At 47.0% G+C, this 26592-nt stretch overlaps 1 protein-coding gene across 1 annotated transcript; it reads left to right on the top strand.

The window, feature by feature from the left end:
* Positions 1 to 1106: 1106 nt before the first annotated feature.
* Positions 1107 to 16793, top strand: CENPI (centromere protein I). Its single transcript, XM_042876854.1, has 21 exons — positions 1107 to 1140; positions 2464 to 2779; positions 3418 to 3555; positions 4461 to 4579; positions 5083 to 5190; positions 6304 to 6352; positions 6670 to 6716; positions 7422 to 7511; positions 8156 to 8284; positions 8522 to 8686; positions 8952 to 9072; positions 9263 to 9354; positions 9631 to 9748; positions 9846 to 9910; positions 10374 to 10471; positions 10835 to 10970; positions 11577 to 11701; positions 12785 to 12833; positions 13552 to 13785; positions 15198 to 15239; positions 15864 to 16793. The coding sequence occupies exons 2-21, from the start codon at positions 2581 to 2583 to the stop codon at positions 15993 to 15995; spliced, it is 2256 nt and encodes a 751-aa protein (XP_042732788.1). The 5' UTR covers positions 1107 to 1140; positions 2464 to 2580; the 3' UTR covers positions 15996 to 16793.
* Positions 16794 to 26592: the final 9799 nt, after the last annotated feature.

Here is a 26592-nt window from a genome sequence, read left to right as displayed (position 1 = left end):
AACACTGCACCCAAACCAGGCAGAATCACGTTAGGGGGATTTCAGAGAAAGACAAGGCGATACAGGATGGAAGCCATGGGAACATTGCTTTAGAACAGAATGGCAGTGAGAAAAGATATTAAATCCACAGTAAAACATCAGTGTTGTATCACTATAAGCATCGGACAGATGTTTGCATGCAGTCTACCCCGTTTTGCTCGTGCAGTTGACTCAAGTCCTCTGCTGCAACAGATGCAGCCCAAACACAGGAATCGTGCAAAATCCCCCTCCTGGAGCCCCAGAGAGTGACAGATTGTCACAGACAGAGGGCACTGCCAACAGGGCACCTCGGTGGGGCAACCAGAGACCATCCCAAGATCACCCCAAACGTGCCCGCCATTTGCTTTACTTCCTGAGAGGCACTTCTGCCATGGCTAGGCCTGAGCTATTAGCACTTTGAGTTCCAAAAAGGCAGGTAGATCCACCACCAACCCCACAGCACCACCACAATGCGTGCCCTGTGCAAAGCGCTGTGGCACGGCAGCCTTCCCGCAGCCAGTTCCCACATCTCCAGCTCAATATTTGGTGTTTGCCACTAGCACTGCTCCTCACCACAACCTGCACAGACACCACGAGGAGAATTTAAAGCAGTGTGCAGCACAGACCATTGCTGTGGGCTCTTTAACTAGATGCAGACAGCAAGTGGATTCCCCTTTCTGTTTCTCTCCTTCAGAAGAAGGCTGTTCCTGAATCCAATGATGGCTGACCTCCATCACTAACCCCAGCGCCAGCCTGTTTTTGGAATCCCATTTTTGCTTGCTGGTGGTGATAAAGGGGCAGGAACTCATTTATCCCTTTGATAACATATTATGTTTATACCGTGACTTGTAATTCTCTGGGCCGACTGCATTTTTTAAACCTGTTAATGCGTTTCCAAACGCAACGCCCACCGCCACGCATCGACAGAGCACAGCGACTGCGCATGCTCAGAACGGCCGGGAGCGCCGTCACCGCTTTGCGCACGCGCATACCGAGTAAGACGCGTTCACTGAGGCGCTGCGCAGTGCGCGGTGCGCATGCGCACACCCTTTAAAAGACGGCCCGCAGCGCGCATGCGTGTCATGTGGCGCGGAAGTTTGAACTGCGGGCGGTTGGAGTGAGGTAATGGTGGGTGGCGGGCGGGCTGGGAAGTCAACGCCGGGGCCGTGACTGCTGGGGGAGGCTGGGAGCGCTGTGGGAGCTCGAGGAGAGCCTGTTGGGGAAAGGGTGTGCGTGCTCGGCTGAGAGGGAGGGGGTTTCTCCTGATAGGAGGTCTTGCTGCTTCCGAGCGGTGCGATGAGCTCTGTGGGCACGGCCTGCCGCTGCGCTCCTCCTGCAGCAGCTGTCAGCTGTGGGCACGAGTGCCCCGAGTCTGTTCGGCGGCTGTCACGGTGCTTCAGGTGGGACCTGCGAGGGGATCTGATCGTGGGGTGCTGCAGCCAGAAGTGAGTGACAAACCTGAGGGAAAATGGGGGCTCTATCAGCTCCAGAGCTGAATCACAGAATGGCCTGGGTTGCAGAGGACCACAATGTTCCTCCGGTTCCAACTCCCTGCTGTGTGCAGGTCACCAACCAGCAGCCCAGGCTGCCCAGAGCCACATCCAGCCTGGCCTTGAATGCCTGCAGGGATGGAGCATCCACAGTCTCCTTGGGCATCCTGTTCCAGTGCCTCCCCACCCTGTGTGGAAAAACTTCCTCCCTGAAGAGGGTGTATGAACTGCAAGCCATCCTGCTTTCTTGTGGCTGGGAAACAAAACCAATTGCTCCAGCAGTTCAGGGGTATGCATGTACATACGCACTGTGCCTAAGCCAGGAGCTTGTAGCAGTGTTCTGTGTCTTCTGGGTAAAGGGCTGATCTTGATGGAGAGCAGGGAACACCGCTTTTCACTGTTGTATTTTAGCCAGAGCTTGGCAGTGTTGCAGTGCTGGTAGCTCTTAAGCTTCACTTGGGCCCTTATTGTTTATACTTTTTAAACCCTACCTGTTAAATAGAAGCAGACTGTAACATCCTAATTCCTGTAGAACAGGAAGAAGGCTGTTAGGATTCTTTAAAATCTGGACACCAGCTTTCAGGAAGCTGCTGTCTGTTGGCTGACTGTGTTGCTGTGTACAGTAATAAGGCTGTTCACAGTTTTCTTATCCATTTAATCTATGCACTGGATTGGCTTTCTTTTTGTGTTGTGTTTGCTGTCTGGTTATGTTGGTTTTGGATCAAAACATGATCATCAGAAGAGCTTTATTTAAAGAACATTAGTGTTAGGTCTCGTGGATTTTTATCATCCCTTTCTTAATTTTAAGAAAGTTTCTCAATTCAAAACACCTTTCTGCGTGAATCATTCAGTGACTGACAGCTATAAATGATTTGCTGTGAGAACTGCTCTTACCTTATCCAGTATCCCTATAAAATCTGTTTGTCAGGAAAACACCTGCTTTCTTCTCTTGCAGGAAACTTGCTCTTCAACTCTTGGAGGTTGGTCTGTTTGCTTCCCCCTCTTCTGGAAGGACCGGAACCCACGTGACAAACGAGTGGAATTCTCCCATCTCAACTGAAAGGCTGAAAAGATGCAACGAAGGCGGAGTTCTAAGCACTCCAAGCAACCTCTGCAAGTTCACCACAGCAATCAGACTGATCTCTCTGCTTGGAGAAAAGGAGGGACAGTTGATACTGAAGAAAGTGCCCGGAATCATCAATCTCTGAGTGATCAGAAAAATGACAACGAGCAAGACTCCCTTGAGCAAGCTCTGAGCTACTTTGAGAAAAGTAAGAGAGCAGATTTAAGATTGGCTGCAGTGACTTGTCAAGATTAATGTCTAATGTTCCTTATTCTAACGTCTGAGCTTTATAGTAGCTTGCCTTGTTAGTGTATTTAAAGGTTTTTCCTTTTGCTTGCTATAGGAAGCTTGTTTAGCTTGGAAAAGAGAAGGCTCTGGGGAGACCTCATTGTGGCCTTCCAGTACTTGAAGGGAGTGTATGAACAGGAGGGGGAATGGCTGTTTGTGAAGGTGGATGGTGATGGGACAAGGGGAATGGTTTTAAAGTGAGACAGGGGAGGTTTAGGTTGGATATGAGGAGGAAGTTTTTCACTCAGAGGGTGGTGAGGCACTGGCACAGGTTGCCCAAGGAGGCTGTGGATGCCCCATCCCTGCAGGCATTCAAGGCCAGGCTGGATGTGGCTCTGGGCAGCCTGGGCTGCTGGTTGGTGACCCTGCACACAGCAGGGGGTTGGAACTGGAGCAGCACTGTGGTCCTTTGCAACCCAGGCCATCCTAGGATTCTATGAAGAGCCCAACAAGAAGGACTACCTATAGGAGCAATTCAGAGAAGTTTAAAACACTTCAGTTTAACTTCAGAAGTTGTTTCATTGTTTGTCTTTTTTTTTTTTTTTTTTTTTTTCCTAGTTCAAGATCGAGTTTCACTGAAAAAGAGTGCAGTTCTGCAGAAACATTTGTCTACTGTGGAAAGCATTGCCCTGAAAAGAGGTTTACCCCCTGAAGGATTTGATGTATTGCTAGATGTGGCACTCAGTGGCAAACTTGGTAATGTGTTTATGTACTGCAGGCATGTCTTCAGTGCATGTCTGCCTCCCCTCTGAACCTGCTGGAGGTGGTACATCTATAGAGGCTGTAGGGTTTGGCATAAAAATAATCTTCCTTGCACACTCCAGAGTGAATTCTGAGTTCAGATGCCACGTGGTATGGAACATCCCTTTAGCCCCTTTGGGTCAGCTCTCCTGGTTCTGTCCCCACCCTGCTTCTTGTGCGCTGCCAGCTTTGCTGATGGGAGAAACTGAAACATCTTTGAAATAGTGTAAGCACTGCTCAGCAGCAACTAAAACATCAGTGTGTATCATCATAGTTTTTCCTCTTGAATCCACAGCATGGCACTGTAGCAGCCACCACGAGGAAAATTAACTTTATCCCAAGCAAAACCAGGACACTTTCATAACTGTGTTAATGAAACTCACTAAAATTAGAGCATTTGTCCTACCAATCAATTCAGCATGTCATTGTGCTGCTCTCCTGGTGGTGGCCATCACTTGTATTTCTAAATTAATGTAGTATTAAATAAAAAGGATGACCTTTCCCTTTCTCACATACAAGAGGAGCATGCAGGATTCTTTCCTTATTATGCAAGTAATTTTGTTCTTTTATTGATTCACATTGCTTGGCTTATCTCTAAGGCAGTAATTTGCTGATGTTTGGCTGGCACTCATATACTCTTCTGGTGAAGGAATTGGTCATTAATATTACCAGAAATGTGCTACTCTTCTTTGTCTTGCAAAGAGTCTCTTGGTGATGCAGACAGTCCCTAATGGATTCTTGTGCACTGTTATAAGCAAAGAAGCTCTGAATAATTTTGTCTGGGGTGGTCTTAACCTTAAAACCATATCAAAGAACCTGGTACGTGGGCAGCATCTGATCTTCAATGGTTTGTTTTGCAGCTGATACAGTGAACACTCGTTTACTGAAGAGCCTGATCCCAGCCTCAGCAATACCAGAAAGTTCTGTTGTTTCCTCTGTGTCTTGGCTCTGTGTCAGCAAATGCTCAAGCAACATCCAGGTAACTTTGTGCATGTTTATGTTTCTGCACAGGATTGATGAGGACAGGTTATGTGCAGGAAACAGAAATGCTGTGGTTTTAATGTCCAAAGTTATTGCATAAACTGCTGCCATTTAGACTGATGGAGCGGCCTGTACCTGAAATGGCAGTGGGAGCTGAGGGACACTTTGGAGTTGAGTGGGAACTTGCACAGTTTCCACTTGTCTTGTATCTCTGGTGTGGAAACCTCTAAGGACAGTCCTTCTGGCCTTCATGTAGGCTGAAGGTTTGCATCGTTTTCTAGAGATCAGCACATCCATTACTGATGGTTTTTCTGTTGCATATGGCAACAGATGTTCTGGCTGGCTTTCTTCCACAGCAGGAGTAGTGCTGGTTGTTTACCTGAAGCTGTCTGGTTGTCTTTGAACGTGCTGTAATGATTGTTCCTCTTAAGCTGGCTACTGCCTTGTCTGTCCTGGTTTTGCCTGTTAACTTAATGTAAGATGGCTGTTTTCTGTCTGCAGCTGCTCTTCCTAAGATGGCTGATCACGATGTTTGACTTCATTGATCACAAGGAGCAAGTTCATGCCCTCTATGGCATCTTCTTTTCCTTCCTGAATAATGAGAAGTTGGTAAGGAGAACTGAATACACAAAAGCTAACAAAATAAGTCTGAATTAGTAGTCTGTGTATTAATGACAGACAGGAATACCTATAAACTAGAGATTATTTTTGGTGGAACTTATTTTCCTTTTCTCCTTTTGGATTCAAAGATTGCTGGGTACTTCAGAATCAGAAACAGGGAAGCTCTAAGTTGTTTCAGTTTGAATAATGCAGTCTGGTTGTTACAATGATTTCAAGAATTGATAATCTCATACACAGACAGAGCTACAGTGTATGCTGCAGTGCCTGGAACAGCTTTTATAGGACATCAGATAAAGTCCTCTACTCCTGAGAAGGAAAAGCTGACTTGTGGGGCAAAAAAGAGCCCAACAACCTGCTGGAGAAATGTTGATTGAATGATGAGAAACTCAAAATGCTGTTCTTTGTTGGTTTGCAGCATAGCTTAAATAAGAAGAGGTACTGAGGAGCTTTGTGCTGTAAGGTATCTGTACAGTCTGGGTGCTGGGATGCTGAAATAGCTAGATTCAGTTCAGGTTCAGGTGATACTGGAATCGAGTTAGCCATGAAATTGGGAACTCATCCAGTTCAGAACACTTTGGGGTTAAGACTCAAAGTTCTGCTTATGCTGTCAGCCAAACGTTCAGTTGTTTAACAGCAGTTGTAACCTTTTCAGGAAACTGGATTTAAGTTAAATTTTCAAGTACAGCTGAGCCAAACTTAGACCATTGCAGGCTCTGTTGCAGTTAGCATTAATGTGTCATTTTCACCTAAGGGTAACTTTTTGCTTTGGAAACTTTCCCTGCTAGTCTCTGAGATACATAAATGGTTCTCAAAACCAGGGCAGGAGGTCACTGAGTGGTCTGACTGCCATGGGAACTGCATGTAATGGACATATGTTATCTAAACAAAGTTGCTACATGTGAGATGTAGGAATGAGGTGCTTCCTATGGGAAGTGAGGCAACCTGCCCCTCAGTGGGGACGCAGTGCTAACTTGAGGCAGCAGATGGAAAGCAGCACTGTTAACTTGTGAAGCCTGTTTTTGGAGGGGGTGTCGCCTTCAGTGCATCCTGGTTAGTGGCTTGCATCAGTAAGACAGGTTCATTGCTGCCTTGTCTTTGCAGTGTCCCTACATCTGCCACGTGCTCTACCTGCTGACCAGGCAAGAAAACGGTGAGATCCTCATTTGTGTGAGATGAAATACCATTTTGTTTCTCATTCTGTGTGCTGGTGCTGCCATGTCTTCTGATGGAGCTCGTACAATGGCCAGGCACTGCAGTCAAGGAGGCCTGAGCTACAATTCTGTCTGATTTGTATCATACTTGATGAAGCAGAAACCTGCCTCTTAGCCCAGAAATAATACTGGCTGTTCCTGCTTTCTTTGCCATACCAATAGAAGTTGTATCTCATTGTCACTTAAATGCTGAATAAAAGTGGTGTTTGGTTTTTTTATTATTATTATTTTCTAATGCTCCCAATTGTTTTTCCAGTCAAGCCTTTTCGGGTCAGGCGACTCCTTGATCTCCAATCAAAAATGGCAAGTTCATTTCCAATCTTGTAGAGGCTGAAACTGTGCTGAATGGGGCAGCTTCTGAGTGTCCTCACGGAGCAGAGAGAAGAGGCGAGCAGCTTAAGATGGGGTCGGGCTTGGAACAGTAGGCTGGCATCTTCCTGGCATCCAGGCTTCTCCACCTGCATGTGCATCCTGAGTTCTCACATTGTGGTTTTTCTGTTGCTGTGAGCACGTGCAGTGATGTACAGAACTCTGCATTATAGAGATGTGCTAGAGCAACTTAGTTTCACTTGTCTGTTACCTTCTTTAATTTCCTGTTTCAAGCTTTATTAAAAATTAGTGGGGAAATATAAGGCTGTGTAGTACCTGCTGCCTCTTTGTAAGAAACTAAAATTGCTTTAGAGGTAATTGCAGTTGCTAGAGAAGTGTAAGTGGTGCTGTGTGGTTACAGTAACACTTGGAGCATTTAATCTGCAGAGAGCTGTATTTTTTAATAGTTTTTATGTTAAATTTCTTATTAGAGCTGTGACAGTAGGAAGTCCTTTCTCCTGATCCCTCCCTACAGTATTTCACTGACAGTTTTACTCTATTCTTTATATACCTCTGGTTACTTACTGATGTGTCCCTGTGGAAGCTTTCAGTAATGAGAGTTTTTCTGCTTTGTAAATACAATATTTGATATCTATGTTAAAAGCATATCATATCTTTTTCCTCCTGTTCTCTTGACAGGGTATGCAACCTCATCTGCAGGCTCTGCTATCGCTTTATAAGCTTTTCTGTCCTGAGCTGATATCCATAAGCCTTCCTCAGAAGATGAAGGTGAGGAGTCAGATTAAATCTATCTGGAACTGGTACTTATGACAGTAATTTGATGAGCTTTCTGCTTGTGCTGTAGCATGATGTAGTGGTGAAGATTAATTCTATTTCCTGGGTGTTCCTGCAGTAGTGTGGGACTTGATCGGAGTTAAATGTGAGCGAAGTGACAAAAACAAGTTTTGTGCAGAGAAGATGTTGGACCTAATTCATTCAATTTCATTTTGGCCTGATATCTAAGAGCTCAGTTACTCACTGAGTTGTTTGGTTTGACTGAATTCAAGAAGTCTTCCCCATAACTTGTACAAGCATTCCTTTGCCACAGTTTTATTGTAGTGTGTACTTGAGATTTACTCTACGAACAGATGATTGATCTTAATAAGAACTATAAATATTGGAATTCCCTTATGACAAAGGGGGTGTTTCAGAGGAATGTGAAAGTGGAACCACTGAAGTACAGTTGAAAGGTGGTGAATCCAAAGAGTGAGAGTTACTTGCTGTCAAATCCCAGCCTCTTGGTCTGTCAGGTAGAGATGAGTGCATATACATCACTGTGCTGTCTGCTGGAATAGAACCTCTCTGTTGCTTTGACTCTCTGTTGCTTTGTCGTAATGTGGCTTCTTGCATACGTGTCTGATTTTTGTTTCCAGGCTTATTTCAAGAATGCAGACAGCCCATGGAAAGCAGCAATCAACGCTGTAAGGCGAAGAAACCAGGCCAATTCCACTGTGCCCCAGCCACTGCTGTTAGGCATAGCTCAACCTCACTCACGGAAAAGAGTAGGTTTTCCTCCTCAGGAAGCTGCCAAATGGCTGTTTTGATGACGAGTAATGGCAAACAGTGGGAGCTGGGTTATACTTCAGAGCTCTGCAGGGTGGGATAGCTATATGGAAGTGCAGCATACTGCTGGAATGGAAGCCTGGGTGCAAATTCTTTTCTCATAACAGGATCTTTGTGAAACAGTGGGCACAAGTGCACAGCTGAGTCACTGCTGTTTGTTTGTTTCTTTTCTACAGAAGTGGAATACCCAGCTGATTGTACCTGCAAGCAGTGCCAGCGCACAGAATTCAGCAGTGGGTGGGAAAAGGAGCCGCGTTGATTCATTCGGTGCTAACAGATCTTTTCCAGTGGAGCAGCTGCGGACCTTTCCCCAGCTCCTGCAAAATATCCACCGCCTGGAGGTGAGTGGCAGGAAGGTCTCAAGCTCTGTGCTGGGAAAACAAAAGACTTTTTGTCTGTGACTTTACAGGTATCTGGTGCGTGGGCAACCTAATTCAGAAAGAGCATCTAATCTTGAGGCTGGTGAGCAGGAGGCCTGGAGGGGGATCTTCCTACCAGTGAAGGATTGGACAGCTCTCATGGCACGAGAGCCTGTGGCAATTTACAAATATGAACACAAAAGAACTAGTTTGGTTTTGTTTATTTACCTTGCCCCTGTTTTTGCAGTTTCCTTCCCAGATGGGCTCGGTGCTAACGAACCCGTTACTGCTTCACTACATGAACTGCAGCAAAGATGCCTCTGTTTATCTGAGGCTCTACTATTGGATGGGACAGACTCTTCAGCAAGGTAGGAACTCAATATAAGCTCTCATAGTGGGGTGGTTAAGGTTGTCTGAAGCTTTTTACCATTGATCATAGTACTTTGCCATTTGGATTTGTAGTGCTGAAGCAAATACGGCAGAAGAGTTAAATTTTATTTCTGGCTTTGCTTTTTCTGGCTGAGCTCTTGTTCAAATGCATTCCTCTCCCCTCTTCAGAGTGCACCTGGTGTGTAGTTGATAATAACCAACATGAAGAAGAATTCAAAGGCTTCCTGGAAACCGCCTACAAGGCAGAATGTTTCTTACAAGTGAGTGCCTGCTATGTGGAAAACAAGGGTTTCATGAAGTTCTTTAAAGTGCATTTGGGACTGATGTGCTTCCTGGAGTTTAAGTGAGAAATGGCAGTCTCTGAAGTCGCCCAAAGACGACTTAAAAATACACTTTTCCAATATTCTATGGTAACTGATTTCTGCAGGAATGGTAACTTGAGTGTCCTGGAGAATTGCATGAAGCAGGTCCAAACCTCTTCCTTCTCCAGGGTGATCTGGAGATAAATTTCTGAATGCTCACCTTCTGCTTTCTAGGAGGGATTTCCTTCCTGTGAGGAGTTCCTATACAGGAGTCTTCCTCTCTGGGATGGCGTTTCCTGCCGATCACAAATCCTCCAGCTTGTCAGTTGGATCCCCCTCAGTACCTTCTGTGGTACGTGTTGCAGATCTTTTGCATGAACTTGGACAGTGTCTGATCCCAGGGGAACATTTTAAGCACAGATAGCATGCTGCTTTCTTCTTTATTCCAGAAACGAAGTCACAACTCTGCGATCCCCTGGCACAGCTCTTCTTCACATCATCCCTTTACTTTAAGGTAACTTGAGTGAGTGGCTATTTGCTTCTAGTTGGTACTGCATCTGTATTTGTGTAAGGTGTAACAGTCTGAAGGGCTGTACAGGGAGAAGTCTGTGCCCAAGCACAGGTAAAATGTTCTTATGATGTAACTTCTCTGGGAATTTGAGTGTCTTTCAAGGGATATTTTTTTTTTTTTGCCTGGAGCAAGTGGAGGCACTGGATTTAGAAAAACTGTCTGATAGCATGGAAGGCAGTAGTGGTTTCTTATTGCAGTTCTAACAGAACTTGAAACTCTCATTCTCCAGCAAAAACTACATAATGTATACCTTCAGTTTGAAGGGAGACCACAGATTCTCTTCTCTTTGAGAAACTCTTGGTACATTTCCTTGTATGCTTTAATTCTCAGGGCATCCTGCTCAGTGTTTTTCACTTCTGTAAATTTGCAACAATCTGTCTTTTTTTTTTTTTTTTAAATCCTGCAGTGCAGCGTTCTGGAGAGTCTGAAAGAGCTGCTGCAGAACTGGTTAAACTGGCACGTGGTGCAGCTGGATTCAGAGCCTGATTCCCAACTCAGTTCTTTGTAAGCTTGTCTGAAGCGTATCTTGATATGCCTGTTACCTAATGCTAAGATCAGGTGGCACTGCTGTAATGCTTCTGCTGTACTGCAAGCTACCTTGGGGGTCCTGGTTTTTACTTCTGATTGAAAAATATTTTTATTGGCACTGAAAGCTGATATGTCCAGAAACTCAGGATTCTTGTAACACTGACAGCTGGGTCATGTTTGTAATCGTGTGGGTAACAATCTATTACTGGATAGACTTAAAAAGTATAATACCAAATAATTGGGGGGGGGGGGGGCAGGGCAGAAAAACAACTTAGCTTTGTGTGTTTCTACCTTCTGTGAAGAGGTGTGTGTGCTAATATTCCCTGTGTACTGCTGCAGGAATACCACCCTTTCTGGGCTAGTGAATGGGGTGGCTGAACTCATCAACTTTGTGGGACGGATTTCTGCTGCTGCACTGCACTTGGAGAAGAGTCATACCTTCTTGCTGTACTTCATCCTGGATTTCTATGAGACTGTATGTGTTCCCTCTGCTTTGCTCTTCAAAATGAGGCCGTTTGCTTTTTTCTTTCTGGCTGAAATATGAAGTCACCTTCCCAAATATGGTTTGCTCAACTGTGATTAATTGCCAGAATGTTCTTTAAATGTTCCATTATAGTTTTTCTCCCAGCACTGAACAGTGTTAAATCCACTCTCTAGCTTCCCTGCATCTTCTCTGTAGATGTTCACTGCCTGAATTCAGCCATGCTGTTATTGCTCTTACAACCTGGATGCCATTGCAGAGAGCTGAGGGAGCAATGACAGGGCTGGGAACTTTCCTCGTAACTAAAATGTTCATTAAACGTGCAAAACAAACTGTTCTAGAGGGGTCTAAGCAAATGCTACCCAACAAGCAACCAAATACCACCATTATGGGATACTTCAGTGGTTGAAACACAGGTGGGAGCTGAGAGTGGATAAAAGCCTTGTACCTAGAGGAAACAAATAGAAAGTGAGACAATTCCTCCTAGATCAAGTTGATGGAGCTGGCTAGAATGCAGCACCGTGCTCTCTTTTGCTCCTGGATGTTTGAGGGTTTGTTAATGGCAGCAATAATCTGCCTAGATCTGCTGGTTTCCTGCAGGTGTGTGACATATATCTGAAGTACAAACTGCCCTTGCTGATAATGCCTCCTGCTGGAGTTTTCTACCCAGCATTGCTCAGCATGGATTCTGTCAACTTAAATCAGCTCTGCTACATCATGTACAGGTACTGCAAATGGTGGGGGCTGTAGGGCTTTCTCTTGTTGTCTTTTCTGAGTTTTTGAAAATGAAATAATTTGGGTCTGTAAATCTGCAATTGAAATCTATGCTCTTTCTCCTTACATGAGGCAAAGATGAAATGTTGCGTCCAGCTTTCGCGGTAAAACACTTTACAGCTTTAACTTGCATTCTGTTCCCTGCTCTGTTATCCTAAATGCCAGCATTCTGACCTTTCCTAGTGTTATCACTAACATGTGAAGGAAGGAGTTTGGTATAATTCTGAGAGGATTTATGTTGCCTAGCAACAAAGAGCTTGCAATCATTAGCAGTTAAGCATTAAACTTCTTAGCCCTGTGCTCAGACCAGCAGATTGGGGTTTTTCCTTGCAAATACTGTGCTGAGTAGGAAGCACTTCTGCCACCCTGAAAATGTGTGGCAAATTTGGGCCTGCCTCGTGCCCGCAGGTCTCCCAGAAGCACTGCTTAGCTCTGCAGGATCCACTCCTACTGGTTTTGGCCCTGTTAATTCCAGTGGCTGCATCTGAGAAGAGGAGTAGCTGCCTGCTGACAGCTGGCGTAGGGCTCTCCATGTGGCTCTTTTCTCTGAGGAGTCTGCGGGGTAATTAACGTGACAGGATGCTCTCTGGGAAATGAGGGGAGCTCGTGCTCATTATATGGAACAACTGTCAAGTTGTGTTACTTCCAGTGACTTCCGTTTCTCTGCTCAGTGAATGAAAGTCTCTCATCTTAAAGATACACTGCATTTTTCTGCTCGCTTCAAGACTGTGCTGATTCTTGGGCTTTCTGAAAGCTCGTCTCTGGCAAGCTCAGCTGTGTGTTACTCATCCAAGACACGAACCTGATCAGATTCATCCTTCCTCCCTCAGGGAAAACAGTCTATACCAAGTGATCAAGTCCCTTTGATTTTTATTTTCTTCCTTCTCTTTTGATCAGAAGAGGAAAACTTGGTGGTCTCTTGCATTAAGAAAACCTTCCTTCACTCTGTGTAAACACTTCTCTCCAGCGTTTTTCTCAGCACTGATAGATGTCAGTAGAACTCACCAACTCTCTTGTTATTTGTTTTGTTTTAGGTACAGAGCCAACTTGATAGCTGCAAAAGAGAACGAGCTGAGTAAAAAGGTATCTGTTGAGTTCTAGGATGGACCTTGGTGAGGAACTGGGCTCAATAGGAGGAAGGCATTTTGATAGTGATCTTAAGGACTGCAGGGAATGTGCAGCTGCTCAAAGATTCTTGTTGTGGTTTGACCTGGTAGGCAGCTGAGCAGCCATTCATTCACTCACCCCAACCTTCCCAGTGGGACAGGGGGACAACTGGGAGGGGGTAAGGAGTGGGAATTTTACAGGAGAGATGATGGAAACTATTTGCAAAGACAGAAAAGGCACAGAAATAACAGTAATGATTTTATGTATTTACGTATCTTATGCACAGCCAGCTACTTTGCACTTGCTGAGTGATACCCAGCCAGTCTCTGAGCAGCACCAGGCTTCTTTCAATGCCACCTCTCCTCCCCCACTCCACCCAATTCACCCCATGTGTCAAATGATGGCCAACTCACATGATGTCATGTGGTGTGAAATATCCCTTCTGGCCAGTTTGGCTCAGCTGTCCTGGCTCTGTCCCATCCCATCCAGCTCCTGTACCTCCTTGGTAGGCACAACACAAGAAGCTGAAACATTCTTGGCTCCACACAGTATTGCTCAGCAGCAACTAAAAGATCAGTATGTTATTGACACTGTTCTGAAGCCAAGACGTAGCATCACGCCAGAAGAAAATCAGCTCTGTCCCAGCTGAAACCAGGACAAGGCATTTTTGACTGTTTTTTTTCTTGTCCCTTAGAAAACACAGCAATTCAAGTTCAGTAGCCAGACGTATCAGGAGTATAACCAGTACATCACAGCCATGGTGGGCTGTCTGTGGACATCCAATGCGTTCCAGAAGGATAATCATCCTCAGGGCATTTGTCTGGATGATGAATTGCTGAAGAAAACTGGAGTGCAAGAATACAAAAACAGCTTCAATATTGTCTACCACCCAGCTCTGATGTGCTATGCTGTTGACTTCCTGCAGCAGGTAATGTTGTAGGTGAATGCCTCAGCCTTTGGCAGCACCAAATAGTGCAGTGATCTTTTCTCTGAGCAAATCTCTCAGTGTTGGCTGGGTAGAAACAGCTCGATGTTGATTTGTGCATTCAGTTGCGTCCTGAAAAATGGGTTAGTAATGAAAAAATGAACCAATCAGTAACCTGCTTCACAGAATACAGTGCATGGCTTAAAATTCTAGACTCCCAAAAATGCAGAAATGCACAGTTCAGTTGTTTGGGTACTCCCAGCAGAACTTGTAGCTGTGCTTTCTGCCTTTGGCTTTGCCTTTTGAGAATGGCCTGAACAAATACATGTAGCTGCTTCCGAGTACAGGATGAATCATGATGTACTCTAACATCAGTGCAAGTTCTGGTAGCTGAATCCCAAATGCCCTCACGTTCCTGCTGTTAACAAACAGTGGAGGGAGCAGCTTGCCATAGTTGTGGCTGTTTGAGAGGTGCACGCTGCTCTCAGAGATCAGGCTTTGCAGGCCATCCAGGAGGTGCACAAAGCTGCTGTTTTGTTGCAAGGATTGCTGGCAGACTGCAAGCATGCTCCTGGAGTGAGACACAGCAACCCTTAGGTTAAATATGCACTGAGGAATACTGGTTAGGTAGACTAAAAATTGCCTTGGCTTACGTGCTTAGTGTCTTGAACCTGAGTACTTTGTTACTGCTGGCTTAAATCTGAGTTTTCCCTTTGCCAGATGATTTTATTTTTAATACAGGTTGATGAAACTATCTTTGGTCTTTCTCCTGCCATAGCAGAACCAGTATTTCTTTTTTTTTTTTATCTAGGTCCTTTTTCCTTGCAGCTTTTGTAAGCTTTAAAAAAGCCCAACAACGTAATTCTGAAGAACTCTTCCATTCTCACTGCAATGCCGAGACGAGAAGCAGCTTTTAGGGCAGAGCTCAGCTCTGCGGCGCTGCAGCTCTGAACGCCAGGGGGCGCTGCTCTGCAGCACGCTGTGAGAGCGCGAGCGCTGCGCTGGGTGCCGGTGCGGTGTCTCTGCCTGCCTTGTGTCATTGAGGGCAGTTATTTATCGACTGTTCGTGGAAATCATAGAATCCCCGAGGTTGGAGAAGGCCTCTAAGGTCATCCAGTGCGGCTGTTTTGCAGGGATGCCTTTTATGCTGTGAGGGTGAAGTTGCTAAAGGCACTGATGTGTGTCTCTGTGACCCAGCAGTGCTGCAGCATGAGTGTCTTGCCTTGCCACTTGTGGGCTTGGCCAGGTGTAATGCTGGAAGCTCGTTCTGACAGATAATTCTGTATCTCTGACTTTGCATACCTAGAATTCCTGATTTATGAGGGGAGCAGACAGTGGCCTGGCCGTGCTGGATGTTCTTTTGCTATACGTACTTGACCCTGTTCTGATGCCGCTTTTTCATTTCTCTCCTTAAGGTCTGGCCAGATGATACCACCTTCAACTTCAATCTAATTAAGGTAAAATACCTGTTTTCACAAAAACAAGGAAACTTTTAGCAACTACTTAATAGAGAATTACAGGGGAGTGGGGTGGGGGAAGGAGAAGCTGATCTGCTTCAGAAATGCTGTACTTCTGGTGTGCTTGAAGCAGAATTTCTGTTACCAATGAACCTACAGAATATGAAATTTGAGATGAATGTGTACCTCTGTACACACTGAGCAACTGTCATGGCAGTTTGTTTCCTTTCCTGTGTCATGGTGTGCTTCAAACCTGATCTGGAAGAATCACCCTGTTAGTGAAGGAAGACTTCAAAATCCATGTGAATTTGGTCTTTCACATCTTTGCTGTTGATCCTACAGATGTTGCTCTCTTAGAATTGGGGTTTATTAACATTACGAACATCTGGTGTATTAAATAAGATCATGATTTCTTTTATGTTCAAGCTAAGAACATGAAATATGGAAGTGAAAAGTCCAGGCATCTGGGTACAGGGTGAGACCCATGTATACCTGTTGAGTGTTTATGGGCCAAGATGGTTGTTGTCAAACTGTGGCAGGTTAAACTTGCATGGTTCTTCAGATTGGCTTAAAAAAGCCAAAGCTGTGTCCTGCACAGCTGACTGCTCTGTTCTGCTTTTTCAGGGGAAGAAGTGGAACTGGTACCTGAGGTATCTCTATGGGCAAGGTTTAGAGGGCCTGAAGCTCTTCATTGAAAGCAGCATCAATCGTGTTTCCAAAGCCTCTCAAAGTAAACCAGAGGATGAGAAAGTGTGACTCTAGGACTTGTTGGAGCCTTTCTGTCATCTGGAATAGGGAAACAGACCATTAGCAGACTGTGTCAGTAATTCTTGTTTCCTCAGAGGAAAGAAACAGAGCAATTATGCTTGCCTGCATTTTTGTGCTGGCATCTGTGTTAGGAAAGCAGAAATAGAGAAGGAACATCTCGGCTGTTTTGGTTCACCAGCACTGAACCCCCTTATTTCCTGCTGACCTTCTTTAGCCTGAGGCTGCTGAGCTGCTGTGATCTGTAACATCCCTGGTTTTCATCCTCGCTTTTCTTTGTTGGAATATCTGAGGGGGGAAAACATTTTCCATCTCAAAGCTGCATTGAGAAGTGCAGCCTCATGTAGAAGACGTGTTGATACGACCTTCCTCTTCCTTCCCTGACAACTTGCTCAGTATTCTGGACAGCTGATTTAATGCTGGACTGGAGGGCTGCGTGTTTCCCAGCTCCATGCTGTGCCATGTACTTGCTGGCTCATAACAGGAGAGCCAGACTGACCCTCCTGAACTTCACTTCTATGAGTCTTCCAGAAGAGACTGTGATACCTTTGCTTATAATGTAATGCAGTGGAAGAGCTTTGTGCACCACTGGTTTATTGGTGACCTTCAACAGCTGAACAGCATTGCCACTGGCTCACCATTTCCTACTGACAAGCTTTCCTTCTTCTGTTTCTAGTTCTATAATGTATATTAAATCTGTGTGTGTATAATGTATATTCTGTAAAAATACTTCAAAAAGGCCATTTTGAAGGATCTCTTCTTTAATAAAAAAAAGAAAAGCATCCTCTACTTTCTTTTAACACTAAGAATTCAGATGAAGCTGACCTGAGGTCTCCAATTATCTCACATTAATGTGGTTGTAAATGCTCAGAAGGTGAGTGCCAGTGACTTCCTTTCAGTTGGGGAAGATGCCTGTGTTCTGAAAGGTGTCTGTAAATGTTTTTAAAGATGCTAGTAGCAAAATGCTGTGTGATCCACTGAACATTGTAGTTATTCATCCTTGAGATCCATTTTCTCTTAACCTTTGTAGGTGTTTTATTCAGAAATAACAGAACTGTGTTAGGAAGGCATTGTGGCACCACCAGTCCTATTTTGTGCTGAGTCTTTGAACAAACTGTGTACAGTTGTGTTGTTCAGGTGCATGGGATGGACTCTTGTAGGTCATCTTTCACAGCTGGACACTTTCTCTTCAGATGTGACTCTTTCCTCTATGACCTTACATGGTTACTCTATGCTTACATGGAAGAATCCTGGGGGAGAATGGGCCCCTCAGAAAAGCGCTGCTCTCTTTATTTTTTCCAGCTCTTACTGTCCAACGTGGTGCATTTTGTGGACAACTTTCTATGACAAGCATATCCTCAAAAGTTTGGCTGCCCACAGCATCTGCTCGAGGACTGAAACAAAGGGAGTCAAGCTGCAAGTTTCCTCATAAGTTAGGAAAGAAATCAGTGATTTGTTTCTAGCGTCCTTCTCTGCCAGTCGTTGTGCTTCTGCCTTGTGTGTGCTCTAGGGGGCTATAACAGAAACTCCTGTTTCCTCATAGGAAGAATGAGGGCTGAGCAGTTCTTTCCATCCTCTTCCCCTTTCTAACAGCTCGGTGAGTTGCTCCCAAAACACCTGGTTCCCAGAACCCAAGCCCTTCACCTTTGAGGCACAGTGCCAGGCATTACACAGCCAGATGTGGGTGGCTCAGGCTCAAATGAAGCTGAATTCCTTTTGTGGAGCCTTGTCTGCTTTGTGTTTATATTAATCAAGGTTTGTAGGGAGATGAGCATTTGTACATCTTTCATAGTCAGCTTGCTATGAAGGAGTTAAGGATTTCAACCTGTTTTCAGCTGGAATGAGGAAACTGATTCCTCTGTGTCCCTGCTTTCTATTCTCTTGCTGGCCTACTTCCCTCTGCTTGCATTTTGCATTCCTAATGCCATGAATAAATCAGGACCCAAGGATTTAGAAGGTGGTACAGCTGGAGCCACTCAGAAAATTGAACCTCTGAGGCTTGCACTGCAGCTCTAACAACTGCCAGCATGTGTGTTCTGAGCACTTTAATAACATTTAACTGGTACCACAAATAAAACTCACCTCCATGCAGTTTTCACTAACGTTTGTGTGCTGGTGCCTCTACCCCATGTCTCCTCACTTTGCTTCCTTTGCCTTTGAGTTGAAGCTGAGCTGGAAGCCCTCCAGGCAAAGCAGTCACCTCCTGATCACTGTGGTTTATCACCATTTTTTGCAGCGAGGAGAAGAGAATAAGGGAAACTGAGGACTGTGACCCTGCTGAGAGTTCATCTTCAACTGTATTGAAGGTTCTGCAGAGAGCTCCTCTCCCTGGCTGTGGTCCTGGATCCTCTGATAGCTTGTTATTAATAATGCATGTTGACCTGCTTTTCTTTGTAGCTCTGTGGCTCCTGGGGGAGAGTGTGTGAGGGGCTCTGTGGGCTCTTTAGGTAGAGGATGCTTCAGCCTAGGAGAACAACAGGTATTGGAAACAAGCCTGCTCTGGAGGATGAGTATCTTGAAAGAACCAAGTCTCCAAATACCAACTTCTAGGAAAGACGTCCCTCATCATGGCTCTGATCTTTAGAACAGCCATGCTTTGTTCTGATCAAATGGTGTGTTTGGTTGAGGAGGTCGCTCAGGTGTGTGGGCAGGTGGCATTGGGCTCTGGAGCCCTGAGATCTGCACCCAGCTGTCAGAGCTGTGCCACAACTCCCAGCTTCCTGCGATGGCTGGGGCAGGCACTGAAGTACCTGAGCAGTGCTGGTGGTTTCAGTGAAACGCTGATTTGTGAATTTGTGATGCTGCCTTATTCCTGTTCTTGGTTTTGTGTTCTATATGAGGAAGAGATTCCCGCAGCAAAGGTCTTTTCTTTTTTTAAGCCTTGATAAATTTGCTGTCAGTTTGCTCACCTTCCGGGCTCACTGCAAACACATCAGCTGAGAAGATGGTCCTCAAACAAAGCAGTGGGTACCTTCCACAGCCTCAAAATACGATTCTGACCCTGACAGCATTAGAAATCTGGATGCTCAGATGGGACACTGTTCTGCTGCTTAATGAATCGACCCCATCAGCCCGCAGTGGGCACCTTTGGAGGTGTGGCTCAGAGCAGCCTTAGTGCTGTGTAGGAGGTGGGGAGCGAAGGTGCAGTTATGTGGTGCAGTTCCTGAGCCCCAGGCACTGGGTTTGGACAAAAAAAGGTGAATATCTGATTGTCTAATGCATTTGGGCTCTTCCTTTAAGGAACACAGCAGTGAACTGCTTGCGTGTGTGGCTTACCTGTCAGCCCTGAACGCCCGCTCTCCAGGAATAGCTTTCTCCTTGCAGCTTCATCCCAGCCCTCCTCACACATCCCGTGCCATCCCCGCTCCAGCTGCCTGCACATGGATCACTAAGCGGTTTCCTTTCTCTTAGGGCACCTCTGTTCTGTGTCGAAGTGAATTTCAGCAGCCCCTGCCTGATTGCCTTCCTGCTTCTGTGTGCAGAGTCCAGGGAGCAGGGAGGGATTGGAGAGCACGTCACAAATATGGTGACAGCCTCTGAAGAACAACAACAAAAAGCCCCTGAAAGTGGCCTGTCTGCCTTTTCTCTGTCATGTTTTTGCTGTATCTAGCTCTATCTCCTTTCTGCTGCTTTTTTCCTCTCTCGCATCCTTTTCCCCTGTTTGCTCGCTGCTCTGAACAGATTTCCTCCCTCCTCCTTTCTCGTTCCCAGGCAGAGCTGCTGCAGGAACAAACACACAGGGGTCTGCTCTGCTCCATGCTGCCTGCCTGCACAGCTCCCCCCCTTCTCTCACCCCAGGTATCACGCTTTTAGAAACCCTCCTGCTGCTTTCCTAAATACTTCAGACAGCGTGGGATCTGTGCTTGGGAGATCTGGGTGTTTATGGATGCTCACAGAGGAGTTAGTTATTTACTTGACATCGTTTTCTTTATGCAGATGGAGGAACAGTAGGGATTGATGTCTGGGCAACCATTCTTACGTTTGTCTCAAGCTGAACATGGGGCTCCTGATTTGGGGTTTATTGCTTCTCATTGCAATAAGGCCCTTTGTGTTCCCTTTACCTCTCTGATGTCTGGGAATGGAGCAGCTCTGTCCCTTAGTGTGAGGTCCATCCCTTCTGGCTCTCTGAAGGTGGACACTGCGTGACCACTCCAATCCATGATCCCGCATCAAAAAAGCATTGCTGTCAGTTTGGTATGGACTGCTGTGGTCCCTATTCCAGAATTCAGTCCCTTCTGTTGATTCAGGTAGGTGGAGACCCAGAGGATGGAGCTTCCATCTCAGCAAAGCACAGGGTTTGGTGGCATTTGGGAAGAAACAGCATTTCTTTAGGCTGTAAGATGTTTCCCCTGTTTGCAGGCTTTCACAGAACCATAGAATGGTTGGAGTTGGTGCCCAAATCTGCGCACACTGTTTCTCCATCTTTCTTATATCCTATGCTCATCCTTTTTTCTGTGGGCAGAGAGATGGTGAGAGTGATTGCCTTGAACTAGCTCAGCACCTGTTCTGCTGAAGATGGGGCTGTTAGGTCTGCGGTTACTGCTTAGGTTGCTTGGTGTGCTTGGTGCTACCAGGCACTTTGTGTTATGGAAGGTTCCAACTCCAGAGCAATTTGGCCAAGTTAATATTGATTTTGAATAAAGGACGAGCAGTAAAGATTTTGGGGTCGTACCAAACACAGCTCCCATTTCCAGCTTTAAAATGATTCAAACTACGAACAGCATTCATAGACCCCTTACAGCCATTATCACATTTGCATTCATGGTGTCCTTTACTCCGTGTTCAGTCAGTGTGAGTGGTTCCAACTTCACCCAGGAGCATCGAACTCTGTTTCAATGATTTAAATTGATTTCTGCTCCACTCTTTAAGACTGAGGATTATTGGTGTAAATCAGAACTAATTGCACTTCTGGGTCACATCTTATGAACCCCATCTGGATTTGGTCTGTCGTATGTCCGTGTTTCCTTTAGCATTGTGCATGTTGGGATGTCCCTGTGGGGCCAATGGGGATTGCTGGTTCTGTTACTGAGATGAACCTTTGCTGATTAGTAAAGCACGATCAACCAAAACACGGAAAGACGTGTGTTGGTGGATGGTGGGTTCCTGGAGCTCCACAGGAGGCGATGTTGGCGTTATCTTCAGAACTGGAAGCACATCAAATCCGGCACTTCTTCTCACAGGCTTTCCCATACGCTTCACATGGTGGCAGCAATCACATGAAGGGCCGTGTTTATGGCAGATCAGTGCGTGTCTCCCTGATTCCCTTTGAATCCTGACTTGCCAGGCTGTTTGTCCTCCCAGCACAAGGTACCGGGGCCCTGGGACGATGCTCCCAGCCGTGCACGCAAGTCATCCACCAGAGATTCTGGTTTGTCTAAGAACTTAAGCAAAGCTGACGTGAGAGATTATTTCCTGCCTGCGTCCTCCTGTTCCTAAACTGTGTGTTTTGCTGCATCCTAAATTATTGATAGTGCAGGGGCGTGTACTGTAAAGTGCCTTATTTTTGCCATTCCTGCTGTCTGCTCGTGTCTGTGTGCTGATGTCCATCTTCCTGTGCATGTGTAACTCGGCTTGATACGTCCTTGCTTTGTTCATGCACGTTGTCATGTTCCTTACAGTGTTGGTGACAGATGCACTTTGATCTGCTCACATCCCTCTGTGCAGTGGTGGGATGGGGACTGCTGGGCAGCCCAGAGAAGGGCCTGGGTTGCAAAGGAGCACAATGCTCATCCAGTTCCAACCCGCTGCTATGTGCAGGGTTGCCAACCAGCAGACCAGGCAGCCTAGAGCCACATCCAGCCTGGCCTTGAATGCTTCCAGTGATTAGGCAACCCTTGCAGTGCTTTTTCCCCCCTCGCTCTCCTCAGCTAACCTAGCAGTTATTTGTGTGTGAGCATGCACGAAAATAGCCCAGGAGAAAGACAGTCCTGGTCCGCCTCCCAGTCCACACCCAGGGCTTGGGTTTGTTGTTTGTTTTTTCACTTTAAATGCAGCTTTTCAGGGCAGGTTTTGCTGCGCAGCTGTGGCTGTTGTGGAGGCAGATGCTATTGAGGCTTTGAAAGCAGGAGGCGTGCAGTGCCTACCTGTCCTCAGGTTGGTCCCTTCGTGTCCACCTCACAGCAGCGTTACGGCATCAGTGTTGTTCTCAGGGTCCTCAAACCAACTGAAGCGTTACCTGAGCTTACATTTCCCAGGTTGAGATAACCCAGCAGTGACAGCATGGGATGGGGATCAGCTCTGCACAGCCAACTCATTGAGCTCGGCTTCTTTTCCCATAATGTGAAAATAACACCGCTGACAGAGTTCAAACGCCTTGCCTGGGAGGACCCAAAGATCCACAGACAATGTTATATGTGGACTGAGACCCAAATTCCAGCTCTGGTCCTACCCTCAGCTTCTACCTCTGCTCTCTGACACCACCCTTGTGTTTAAACACCTTTGGTTAAGGATTTCTTCAGGGCTCTTCCTTTGTCTTCTCTAAGAAGAAAAGGCAGTGTGACAGATATCAAGCTCCCCTCTCATTCTTACTTCTTACCTTAAGAACAGCCCATTTTAAAAAACAAACTCTAAACCTCACTGCAAACTGCAGGTCAGGACCAAGGTGACCATGCCTGGCAATTACCAGCGCAGGAGCATGGCCATACGTTGTACACAATGAGAGCCCCATTGAGCAGTGGGATGCACACCTGAACCTGGCTGTTGTGCGGGGTGTCCAGAGGTCAGAGCACGGTGCCTTTTGCGTTGCTTGCCTTCCCGCCCCCCCCCCTTTTTTCCCCCCCCCCCCCCCCCCTTCTCTCTCCATGTGTATTTTGTCTCCTCCTCCTCCTGCGTGTGTCTGCCTTCGCATCCCCGCTGCTCTCCCTCCCCTCCCTCGGGCTGGTGGCCAAAGGACCTCCAAAGGGTCCAAACGGCACGGCGTTGTCCTTGTTCCTCCCTCCAACAGACCCAAGGGTATCTCGGCGTGCTGGAGAGATGCTGCTGGTCCCGGCGATCGCATAGCAACGTGGCGGCGGAGGAGGCTCAGCCCCAGCATGCAGCCCTGTCACGGGCACTTCTCTGCTGATTCACAGCCCCTGCTCCCGGCTGCTGCCCGCCTTCCCGACCTGGCATGCTTGGAAGGTAGGCCGTGCTGAAATCCCACCGTGGGGCTGGGAAAGGGGAAGCAGGGGTGGCTGTCCTCGGGTGCCTTGGGTGTGCGTGCATCCCTTCAGAGAGATCTGCAGCCGTCCGTGCGGGCGAGGGAACTCACAGAGCATAAAAGAAAGGGGCTGGGGGCACGCGGGGCACGACTGGGGGGGGTTAATGATGCTGTTCCCGTAGGGGAGGCTGGGGGTTGGATAAGGGTGCTGATGTAGGCTGCTTTAGCGATAGGGATCAGGATATTACTTTAAGGATGCTAAATGCAAACAAAGCAGAGAGCGTCCCTGCTGTGCCAGCTTTCCTCCTTTCCCTGCTGAAGGCTCAGCTCCCCTTTGGCTGAGCTGCAGGACCACTCAGAGCAGGCTGTGTGCTGGCCTGCCGCTGTTCTCCCAGCAGCGTTCTGTAGGGCACAGGCAGGGATTGAGCTGTTGTCCCAGCACTGCCCTTTTGTTCACTGCCTTGCCCGGTGCAGCACCGCTCCCTTTGTGTCTTGATCCTCCCTATCCCAGCTTCCTTCTCCTCATCCTCCTCTTTCAAGGCCTCATGTTCTACTCCTGATCACCCTGCCATGTGTGTGGAGCCACTCGGGGCAGGCGGGATGCCTCGTGGGGTGACTGTGGCTCAGTGCCACCTGGTGCACACCAGGCTATCCCAGTCCTCAGCGCAGTCCCTGAGGTGTTGAGTCTTCCCTTCTGCAGAGTGAGATCACTGAAGCAGGGACTGTGCCACTGCCCTGTGCTGCCATGGGATAATTGGGCAGCCTGGGTTAGGTTTTTATCATGCAACCAGATCTCAGTGTGGTCACATTTCATCTCTGCCCTTTGCACTTTCTTTCTGCCTGCCACATCTTTGTCTCTCTGGAGCCATGAGTATTTTCTCTTGCTTATTTTTTTGGATGACCTTAATTGCCTGTCCTGAGTCTCCTGCAAACAAGATCCCATGCAAAACCCTTTCAGGATGGGGATGGGCTCCTGCTGTTCTGCCTGCTTAGTTTGGGGCCACCTCCACCACCACCGCCCAATTCCATGTGCAGAATGCTGCCAGGTGTACAGTGTGGGGGGGGGAGGTGAAAGGGAATGAATTCCTGGGATAGATAAATTACACTCATGGAGAGAGCTCAGGACCACAGCTGTGAGTGGGGCTGCCCAGGTTGCAATGGCTCTTCTCAAAAGTACACAAAGTGGAGAGGGGACGGGAGGGAGTGGATGGGTTCAACTGAAGCCCTGACTTCCCAGGTGCACGGTGAATTTCTGATTATAACTCCATTTTGAGAAGCACGTTCAGGTCCTCCACTCCAGGCTGGGTGCCTCTGATAAAAGCCTGGAAGTCGAATTGCAAATCTCCTGAAAATGCAGGAGGAATTTGCTCTTCCAAAACCCTCATTTTCACAGGTGTTTAAAGATCAAACAGTTTGTCGGAATGAAGCCAAAATAGCTCCAGACCATTTTCCTTTACTGTTTCCTCTAGCATAAAAATGAGGCATATCCAACCCAGCTTGAGGAAGGGAAGGAAATGGGAGCTCTCATGGCTGGATAGCATGGAGTGGGGGCAATTGATGAGGACCAGACTTGGGGTGGGGGCAGAGCTCTCAGTGCACAGATCTTAACACCAGGAATGAGAAATGAAGTGTCGAGGAAGCTGAAAGTGGCATGGCAAATGGGCGATGTGTTTCTCACCATGCAGCAGGACTTGTTCCTCTGCTAACGGTGGGGAAGGCAGCACAGGTTGTTGGAGGAGAAAGGCAGGCAGACAACTTGGGGCTTTCAGTGGGTGGAAGTAGTCTGGCTGCAGGGCTACAGAGCAGGCAGAATGCTCTGCAGCCTCCTTACAGTCACTAAAACAGTTATTGCTTGCCTGCTGTCCCTTCTGGGCATGGGGAGAATTCTGGCTTCAGCCCCTTCACCTTTTGTCTGCCAGGTCTGCCCATCCAGCCCTAAGGGGCTGTGAACCCTTGGCTGGGTTTCAAGGTGCAAAGCTTGGTACGCAGTGCCTGCTTAACTGCAGGAGGAGGAAGGATGGGAAGGATCCCTCAGCAAAGCGAGTTTTGGAGAGAGCAGCTTCAAACCCAGCTGTGAGTCAGGAAGGGCACGTGAAAGAGATCTCAGATCTTCCTCAATTGCCACAAGTTATTTCTGTGCAGAGAGGAGCAGTTGTTTGGTATGGCCACCTATGGGCACACACTGTTGGCTGGGGACGTCCAGATCCCCAGTTCCTGGATGAGGAATGTAACCGGTGCTGTTTTCCAGCCTGAGATTTGTGTGTATTCTTTGGCTTGGGAAAACAGAGATGCAGCAGAAGAGACTCTGTTTCTTTGTTAAGACTTATGACACCTCTGTATCCCTTTCTGGTTGTGAGCTCAAAACCTAAGTGGTTATCTCAGCTCGTGGCTTGTTCGGTGGGAGAGTGCCCACTTAGTGACTAGAGTCCCTTCCACAACACGTGCCCTCCACCACGTGCACCAAAGCTTTCATGCAACTTGCTAAGGACATCTGCTTCACTGAGGGGCCCTGTGCTGCCATTAACCATGGGGAGCTGGCAGGGAGCGCCCTGGAAGGACAGGTTGTGTCACAGGAGATGAAGATTCATGCAGTGTCTTGTTTGGCATCTGGGTTTTGGAGCACTGAGATGATGGGGCTCTCAGTGCCCACACATATGGGTGGTTGCTGCTGGCCATTGTAGGGCAGAACTACCAGAACTGGGGGCTGGGGGTGGTTTCCATGGAGGATGGCTGAATATCTGCTCCTGGTTTGTAAAGAGATGGAGCCCTCCATCATGGCGTGGGTCCTTCCTCTCCTTGTGTTGTCTTTAAGCTCAGCCTCAGTGGGATGAGGTCTTCTGTCTCCCCAAGCCTTGACCTCGCGGGGTCTTGGGAATCAGATCCACCAGCCACAGATCTCAGATTCCAACTACTTACTTACAGATGCAGAAAGCTATTTATTATTATTATATATATATATTTTTTTTTGTGGGACAGGATGTGCATCTGCACCACTGAGGGAGTCCTGCTGCCTTCAGCTTGGGAATGCTCCCTTTGTGAGCGGAAACATGGAAGCTGAACTCTGAAATATCCACAAGCCTCCCACCTTTCCCCTTAAAGGACACTGAGCTGAAATGTTATTACTTCTCTGGTACTGTAAGCTAAACAACAACAAAGCCATTAACATTTCCAACAGCAGGGAGTGTGTTTGTATTTCCATTCCCCTCGTGGGACAAGGGCTGAGCTGCCCTGTCTCTAAACCTTGCCATGTTTTCCCCTTAAAGGCCAGGATCTGAAGTGGAAATATTCAATCCGGAAAGAACATCTTGGAGATGATTAGCAATTCAAAACATCAGCCTTGTGATGGAGGGACCTCTTGCCCCACGTGCTGTATTTGCTGCTCTTTTATGTAGAGAGAACTGCAAATCCAACACCCACATGGGATTCTGGCTTCCAGATGAGTCCCCATCC

The sequence above is a fragment of the Lagopus leucura genome, unplaced genomic scaffold, assembly GCF_019238085.1.
Source record: "Lagopus leucura isolate 7727_CA_CO unplaced genomic scaffold, USGS_WTPT01 Super-Scaffold_100016, whole genome shotgun sequence".
Taxonomy (NCBI): domain Eukaryota; kingdom Metazoa; phylum Chordata; class Aves; order Galliformes; family Phasianidae; genus Lagopus; species Lagopus leucura.
This window is presented reverse-complemented; position numbering and strand designations above follow the sequence as displayed.

Coding starts and splice junctions, on each gene's coding strand:
- CENPI (XM_042876854.1), top strand. CDS start 2,581: ATGCAACGAAGGCGGAGTTCTAAGCACTCCAAGCAACCTCTGCAAGTT. Junction 2,780..3,417: donor TCTGAGCTACTTTGAGAAAA/GTAAGAGAGCAG, acceptor TTTTTTTCCTAG/TTCAAGATCGAGTTTCACTG. Junction 13,786..15,197: donor CTGTTGACTTCCTGCAGCAG/GTAATGTTGTAG, acceptor TCTCTCCTTAAG/GTCTGGCCAGATGATACCAC.